The sequence below is a fragment of the Marmota marmota genome, unplaced genomic scaffold (assembly GCF_001458135.2).
Source record: "Marmota marmota marmota unplaced genomic scaffold, marMar, whole genome shotgun sequence".
Lineage (NCBI taxonomy): Eukaryota > Metazoa > Chordata > Mammalia > Rodentia > Sciuridae > Marmota > Marmota marmota.
The window spans coordinates 1197727-1206428 of record NW_026000026.1 but is presented as its reverse complement, the minus strand read 5'-3'; the positions used below and the strand labels follow the sequence as shown (position 1 = coordinate 1206428).

The 8702-nt window shown below is 48.4% G+C and overlaps 1 protein-coding gene across 5 annotated transcripts in view; it reads right to left on the bottom strand.

Annotated features, from left to right (window-relative positions):
• Positions 1–8702, bottom strand: part of Dido1 (death inducer-obliterator 1) — a 50604-nt gene that overhangs the window by 11733 nt on the left and 30169 nt on the right. For 4 of the 5 annotated variants that reach the window (XM_015478473.2, XM_015478490.2, XM_048810689.1 and 1 more), the window contains 9 exons: positions 5606–6074; positions 5307–5466; positions 4353–4469; positions 4104–4208; positions 3701–3836; positions 2937–3465; positions 2404–2557; positions 1355–1444; positions 368–563 (listed from right to left, as the gene is read on the bottom strand). In XM_015478473.2, the coding sequence (XP_015333959.1) occupies positions 368–563; positions 1355–1444; positions 2404–2557; positions 2937–3465; positions 3701–3836; positions 4104–4208; positions 4353–4469; positions 5307–5466; positions 5606–6074 (1956 nt within the window). The remainder of the gene's footprint in view (positions 1–367; positions 564–1354; positions 1445–2403; positions 2558–2936; positions 3466–3700; positions 3837–4103; positions 4209–4352; positions 4470–5306; positions 5467–5605; positions 6075–8702) is intronic. The other variant, XM_015478503.2, reaches the window with a different exon arrangement.

The window sequence follows — 8702 nt, the reverse complement described above, 5'->3', positions numbered from 1 at the left end:
AGACAGGTGGGGGGGGAGGGCACAGGAGCGCTGCCTTTAACTCCCCCAAGGCTGGCCCTTGGTGTCACTGACCCGAGACTCCGAGACTCCAACAGGCAGTTGGAAGTGGTGGGTTTCTCCCTCTTCTTGAACCTCTGAGACAATGTCTACACTAATGGGGTCCTTCCAGGGCCATGTCTATGTCACAGAGGATGGGCTCCCAGGCCAGACAATGCTTTGTTTGCTCCTCTAACTCCTGCTCCTGGGAAGACCCAGTGTGGGGGAAGTGGCAGGTCCACCATGTCACAACTCTGTGGGTCTGTGTGTTGGGGGAAAGGGTGTGTGGGGACTGGACATGCCTAATGACCTCCCAGAAGGCAGTGCTTACCTGGTCCCTCAAAAGGCAAGAGTTTGGGTGGCACTGGGTCCTTAGCACTCAGTGGGATCAAGTAGAGGTCCTTGACATGCCTGTTGTTATTTGCTACAACACCAAAGCGCCCACGGCTGCTAAAATAGGAGTAGAGAGAAATGTAGGCAACCTCTTCCTCCTCTGTTGCAGGGTGAAAGCGGATCAGACAAAGCTCCTGCAAAGCAAATAGCACAGGGCAAAACAGTCACTTGTGGCTGCCCTCAAACAAGCATGCCCTTTATATCTGAAGTCTGAGCCTAAGTCTCACAGATTCCAAAACAGAGGGTTAGGAATTCTTTTTTTCACAGTCCTGTGGTCCACATAAAGAAAATAAAGGTTCGAGTTTTAGCCTACTGGACTGAACTCTTCAGCACAAAATCCTTTAAACCACTGCACTCGGCCTTGACCTCTCAGTGAACCACTCTGGGTGCAGGTCAGTTCAGCCGTGTCCTACACAGCAGGCTTGCCCATGGATGACAGAGGTCATGCTGAACAGGGTGTAGGAGTTGCAAGAGTTGCCTAGTCATCTCCCCCTAGGAGGGTTGCCTGGATCAGAGGGTTTAGCCTTTCTGTGAGTCTGATGACATACAGACCCCCCCCCCCCCCCCCCCCCCCCCCCCCCCCCCCCCCNTGCACAGAGGACAAGAAGTTGCAGATAAATCTCAGGGGCTCTCAGGAAATTGAAGCCAACTCGAGTTTAGGCTAAGTGTATGGAACAGGCCAGGCCACCTCCAGTTCCCGCCTCTTCTTCTCCTTCAGCCATGAAAACACGAGAAAACAAAATTCACACATTTCTTACTAAAATCTAAGTGCACATACAACAAATCAGGAACCCCTATTACCGTACAACTTAAATACATCTTCACATAATAATATAACTATAAATTTAGACATGTTAAATAGCTAGGAAGAAAACAGACAACACCTTCTCCACCACCAGAGATCATACTATATATAAATGGATACCTTAGACACGGAAGACTTGAGCTTGCCGACATAATCCCAGACCGTCTTTGGAGCGATTCTCCCACCAATGTGAATTGTATCAGGCAAGTCCTAAACAGGAAGTGCTGGGAGTCAACAGCTAGTGCGGCTGTGGTACTCAGAGGCTAAGACAGGGGTCAAGTACCCAACCACCCAGGGTGCAAAAACAGCAGGACCAAGGACTCAAGGGAAATGCTAGTGGCTAAAAGGTGACTGAGAACCACTGATCCCACCAGTGGTATCTATCTCCGCCCAAAGAGACTTCACTGTTCCATGCTTCTAGCTTCAGCTTTTTGGTGCTGGGGGCTGCATCCAGGGTCTCACGCCTCCTAAGTGAGCTATATTCCACTCCTTTTTTATGGTGGTGGTGGTGTGTGTGTGGGGGGGCACCAGGGATAGAACTCAGGGGCACTCGACCACTGAGCCACATCACCGGCCCTATTTGGTATTTTTTATTTAGAGACAGGGTCTCACTGAGTTGTTTAGTGCCTCGCCATTGCTGACGCTAGCTTTAAACTCGGCAATCCTCCTGCCTCAGCCTCCCAAGCTACTGGGATTACAGGCATGTGCCACAGTGCCCGCCTCCAGTCCTTTTTGAGACAGGATCTCCATAAGTTGCCCAGGCTAGCCTTGTGATGGATTCTCCTGCCTCAGCCTCCTGAGTAGCTAGGACACAAGAGTGGTCACAATACAGGTGGTTCCAAGTTTTTATGACTCTTTCACATACAGTTAAATTATAAACACTAGTCAGGAAGACTGACTGGCGACTCCTTATTAAGGTCGTAATTGCCAACCAATGCTGTGTGTTCAACTGCACCAACAGAAGACCTACTACAGGGTCATTCATGCCACCCACCCATGCTGAGTCTGGGCACCTCATACCCTTGGCACTGCTCTGGGTTACAAGTCAACCACTTGCTCATCTCTGTCCGAGCACAGTGGTTGACCTGCTGCCCTGTCAGGACAGTCTGGTAGAAGACAGACAGACAGACACACACACACACTCTCTCTCTCTCTCTCTTGGTTCTAACCTCGCTGAGATAATCGAAACATCCAGAGACAGGATACGCCTTGGTGACAAATTTTGCCACACTCTGCATGTTAATAAATCCTTTCCAAATGGTGCTGAGCCGAGACAAAAAGAGAGTTGTGTCTCCTTCTGGAGGAGACCGTGATTCTGAGACGCTGTAAAACAAAACCATAAGGAATATGTAAATCTTTTTGCACAGTGGAACACTTTGAGAAGTAAAAGTGGACTTTCCAAGGTTGGCAGCTTACTTTGGCCGATTAACCACATTAATTGTAATGATTTAAACAGACATTTTGGCCAAAGAAAATAAGGTGAATAGACAATAAATCTGAATGATTTTAAGTTCAAATTTCACCTTTCAAGATCTGTACCTCCCAAAATGACAATCAGGCATCCTAAGAAATTGAGCCTTTTTAGGACATGAAGGTACAAAGCTGATTCCTGGGTAAATTTTGGAGTTTAAGTATTTGATTCCTTTTTAATGTAAAAGAAACAAGTGTCTTGGCTTGTTCAGGCCCTAGCTTGAGTCCGCACCTGGTGTTTGGTGATGGTGGAACTGACAAGTACCTTGGGTCTGGAGAAGAGGATGGCTTAGCCAATATGGACTTGGGCACCGTCACAGAGGTTAAAGCAGGCTTCAGCATGTCTGGTCTGGCTTCCACTGTGTGCGTGCTGTCCAGGTGGACTGTGGTGGACGCTGTGGCCATGCATGAACCACTCAGAGCAGTCCTCGGGTCCCGACCAGACACTGTGACTGTGGTGACCACCCCACCCCCACAGGGGGCTGGGCAGGGGGACAGGTCTTCCAACAGGGAGGGCTCAGGGCGGCCCTCTCCTGGAGGCCCAGGGAGGTGCCTTCTCTCCAGGTTTGCACGAGGAGCACTTTCTGGCTCTGGCTCCAAGTTGTTTTCGGGCAGAGTCTCTGTAGTCCCTTCATCAGCTGAGTTGGGAAGTGGGTCGCGGGGAGAACTGTCATACTTGGGTTTTAAGTCTTCTTTCTTGGCAGAAGCCGACAGCTTCTGTTTTTTAGGGGCTGGTTCGTCTTCCGAGGATGGAAGCTGACCTGAGGAATGTAAGGACAGACATTCAAGAGCACAGCTTGCTCCTGGGCAGGCAACAGCTTCCTGGGAGAACAGAGATGATGAAGGTGGCTCTTCTGTGAAGGCCAGAAAAGCACTACAATCTTTCTGTCCGTACAGACTTTGGGCAAATACAACTGCCTCTAAAGAATAAGTGATTCCAAACAAAATCCAGGTTTCTCCTTTCCAAGGCTTCACCCCACCACAAGATATACTCACCAGTACAAATTTTACAGTTTAGATCAAAAAGATGGGCCCTGTGTTGACTCGTGGTGTCCTTTAGCATGCTGCTGAAGACATCGAGAAGGGGTGCTGCACTCTTCTCAGGGGCTGCCCGTACTGACTCTTGCTGTTCCTAAGAGTGAAAGAAAAAGAAAAATGAGGTCACTTCTTTTCCAATCCACCCCACAGTATCAACACACAGGGAAGAAAGGTACACCATCAAGAGCCTGCAAGAAGGGCCATTGAATGCTGAAAATGTATGTACATGTCACACACTCACTCTCTCTCTCTCTACACACACACACACACACACACACACACACACACGGAGGCTACAAGCCCGAGAGCACTGGAAGGGGTTAATTTCAGCCTCTGCAACACGGAAACCTCGAATGCTCACATCCGAATCTGACACAGGTGGAGAATCCTCCATGTCAGGAATGGCTTCTGGCTTGACAGTGGTCTTCTTGCTTTCATTATGCAATTTAGTTCTGGAATCCATGACCTGATGTGAAGAAGACAGAAACGAGGCCTTAAAGGTGAACCCTGTTCTCTGGGCAGAAACCACATTCTCTATAAACAGCATGTGTGTTAACTTCTGGAGAAGGGAGGCCTCCAGGGCCTCAAGCACTGCCCCGTTCACACTCACAGACTTCGCCGGCCTCTCTTTCCACACGGAAAGCTCTTTAGATACAAGTTCCTCTGGCTTCATTCGCACAAGTTTTGACAGAGAGATTTCTTCACGTAGAACACGATGGAAGAGTCCCTACAAACAAACATCTTCCATTCATATTCATTCAAAAAATGTTTTAAGCAACTGCTTACTCGAAGGTATAGAGAAGCAGCAAAGAATCACAAGACACCCTGCAGGGAGCAATAGTCACAGGAGCAGCCCTGAGCAACAGTCACAGGTACTGCACAGCTCCCTGAGGTGGAACCCCACACCAAGCTCCCCAACAGCATCTCAGAGGAAGCACCAGGCCACCCCAGCTGAGCTATGACAGCTCCTCAGGAAGACAAATCATGTGCAGAGTCAGCAATAAAGACAGGAAAAGCATTTCTACTACTAGAGGGATGCCAACCTTGGAAGATGTACCCAGTGCATGATACTTACTCTAAAAGGCAGACAAGGGTTCAGGAGGGGCCGTGCAAGGCTGGTGGCTAATCCTTACTACCCACAGCTACTCCAAGGACTAAGGTGTGAGAACTGCGGGTGCGGTCCTCTTTGTATCTAACAAAGCCTCAGTAAATGAGGCTTGCTCAGAAAACAAGGGAGAAAAGGCTGGCCAAACCAGAAGATGGATACCCCATCTGCCAGGATAGAAACCTCCAACTTTATTTTGGAACAATAGTGACAATCACATGATTTTACAGAAATGTTTTGGAGACTATAATCTAGCGGAGTGGTGATGGTGAGGGCAGCAAGTGAGATCCCAGCAGGACACCAGTTCAAGACAGGGCAGGGCAGGGCCCATGAAGGGGGAGGGGATGCCAGTGTCTCAGAATGTGGCATTTGCTGTGGACTTTGAAACCTGGCTAATGGAAACTAGAGGGCATCTCCTGGTCAGGAGTGTTCCAACACCTAGGTGGAACGCACACACACCTGATTCTTAGGATCCTTGAGGTTGAACATGATGCTGCGGTATTTGCTCTTATAGCGATTATCTGTAACTTGGAACAAGTTAAACATCTCCTTCTCAATGTGGAGGGCAATTTTTCCTACTTCATTCTCTGTCATGATTAAGTCATCACTGTCATTGACTCTGAACAGAATGAAGAAAGAATGACATAAACCACTTGCATTTGTATATACTTTTTAAACAGGAGGCGATCTTGAAATGATCATGTTATAAACAAACAACCTCCCATTCAACAGATTAGACATGAAATAGAATAGCCCACCTTTTCCACAAAATCTCTTTCAAAGAACGTCTTATATTTTGCCGAATTTGTGAATTTGGCTGGGATGGGGCAGGGTTTGCAACTCCAATGCGTCCTGGGGCTGGTGAGGCTGTAGGGACAGAAGTTGCCACTGGCTTCCGGATGGCTCCCACCATAGTAGCAGAGCCGGGTGACTTCTTGGAAGCAGCTGCCACAGTAATAGGTGTTGGTCCTGCAGGCCTGGCAGCTGAAGCACCCGACTGGGCGACTGAGAGCCACGGCCTCTTGGGAATGGTGCCCTTGAAGCCTGAGGGTGACTTTTTAAAGGCTGGTTTGGCTCCTGCCACATTAGTGAAAGGAGGTGGCTTCTTTGGGACTAGACTTCTAGGCGAAGCTTGCCTGCCCACCGAGGTGCCTGGATGGGCTGTTTTCCTTGGGGCCGCCGCTGCTGCCACTGCTCTGTCCTCTGCTCTCCTGTCATCCTTCACAGCTGCAAAGCAGAGCAAAGGCACGTTGAGTGAGACAGCGGGTAGCATGTGCGCCACCTGACACTCTCCCCTGGATCAGCTTCACTTCCTGGGCCCTTCCTTGAGAAGCAAGACACAGAGAAAAGGGTCTTTTAAATCTTAAAACTCAGAAAGGCAATTAAGAGCTGCCAGGTAGTGTAGTGACCACACTTTATTAAAGAAAAATGCTTTATTATTACATTAAGCCTTTCAGTTCTACCAACATGCTTATTACTAGAGGCTCCACTTAATCACCAAGCTATAAAACTGAAAGAACAAATTTCACATTATCAAAAACAGGTAGATTAACAGCAGTGCCTTCAGTAAGAATTCCAGCACAATTCTTTTTTTTTGGAAATTTGATCCTATCAGTAAGGTGAAAATGGACAAGTTCTTCCATGTATGTCCACCCCGTGAGGCTGGCCCCTCCTGTTAGTGTGAGGTCCTACAGAGGAATACATTGGGTGACAAATCTGCAGCATGGGGAAGATGGATCTTATTTTCATACCAAGAATCAGGTGGTAAGAACAGGTATGCTCTCTACAGACATCCCCACGTACAACCCTTGAGTTAGTAATTCTATTTGTGATTGACAGGACAACTTAGTTGACAGCTGAAATCCCTCAACCTGCAAAGTTGGTCAAAGGTTGGTACCTAATCAACTACATTGAAACCCTGTATCAGAGCACCTCAATCAGAGCTCAGCACTGCAGCCTGGCTGGGCACACACCACGTACCAGGTAGGAGCCCAAGTGCTGAGACCCAGGAGGGAGATGCCTGGAGACACAGCCAGCGAGGACACCAGGAGCAGCGAGCCCCAAACCGTTTATGGAGTCAACAGCTGCAGACATCCTGAAGCAGGACCCAGGGACTGCAGGTTAGTAACTGATTGCTCCCAGTGACCATCTAACATGGTTAGATGGGTGGGAAACTCAGGAAAGGGAAGAGGCCCCAACTACAAGCAAGGCCTGATTCAACAAACTGCTCCTGAAGCCTTTGGGCCCAGGGCTCCTGTGTGGCCCTTTCATAGACCTGGTCATAATGCCAGGAAGTTGGGATCACCAATACTGGAGCAGACCATAATGCTGCATTATGACCGATTCACCAAGAGGCACTAATGGCCTTGGGATACGTCACTTCATAGGGGGTAAAAATCTCTTTTGATTTTATAGAACCTGCAGCAGAACCACGTGGACCTCCAGCTGAGGACGGCGTGTTCATAACCGTCAGTCCCTCTGCAGGGTCCACATCCCTAGCCACTGCACCACCACACTCCTCGAAGGCAACTCCCTCCCTGACTGAGCTCAGCAGTTGCTCCCAGCTACCACGATGGGCACGTCTAGGACTGCTGCATTCCTCTCAATCAAACAAAGGCTACAGGGGGAGCAGGATTTCTAAGTGACAGGTACTATAAAGCAATGACAAGTCTGGCAAAACAGGAAACAAGGACACACTAGGAACAAAGGAAAAACTGTTCTTCACTATCCAGAACAGTTAAAAAAAAAAAAATGACTGTTCAACTTTCCAGGTGTGGTGGCCATACCTGTACTCTGGTAAAGCACCCCTGGATTCAATTCTCAGTACCCCCTGCCCCCAAAAAGGACTGTACAACTTTTTCCACTTTAAGGCAGGCTTATCAGAACATAACGCCCCTCAAATCAGGAAGCATGTGTGTGATCCTGCCAGGTTAAATAAAACCAGTGAAGGCCCGTTCTTGGGGGAGGCAGCGGGGAGGGGCAGGGAAGAAAGCGATGACAGTTCCCAGCACAGTGGGAAAGAAGCGCTGCAGCACAATATCCAAAGGACTGTGACAATGAGCAGGGGCACCAGGAATCCTCTGCTGTCTGCAGAGCTGTGCACCTGACCACCAGCCAGGACGCCTACCACCTGGCAGTCACAAAGAGAACGACCCAGCGTGGTGAAGGGTGAGCTCCCAAACCAGCTGAAAACTTTGCTGAAAAAATCTTAATATCACACTATTAAATAACTCTAAAAATCTGGCCTAAGGCATTTACAAAACCTCAACATAACCCTGATATGCTTGTGTGGAATGACCTGAAATAAATCTGCAGGGACATTTGATGGTTTACCTCGTTTCTGGTTACAAACACCTATGGGCTTCAAAACCATAAATTTCACCTCTCCAAACCGAGCTTCACAACATGTCTGGATCAAGATCAAACCCTCTACTGCTTTAACTTTTCTCCCCGCCAACCCCCTTCAGGGCAAATCTCAAGAGAATATTTCTAGGATGTTCCTGGCACATGTGATTAAATGCTCAGGAGTGGAGTCCCACCTGAATGTTATCTACTACAAAGCAGGGGACAGAACCAGTCACTTCTGCTGTTAAAAAAAACCCTTATAACCCTTAGTATGTGAAAGGTATCAGGCAAACACAGAAACCATTAAGACATCCCCCAAATGCATATGCAAACAGCTCCAGCTCACCTGCAGGTGTCCTGCCACACCAAACCCTCTTCACTTCAGAGGGAGATGTTTAAAACCTGTCAAGTGTCCAACACAGCAAATGTTCCAGAGCCCTCCACACACTCTGTTCTCTTCAAGTGGGAGTTGCAGGGCTTAGTCAATTACTGCTGAATGGCAGTAAGAAC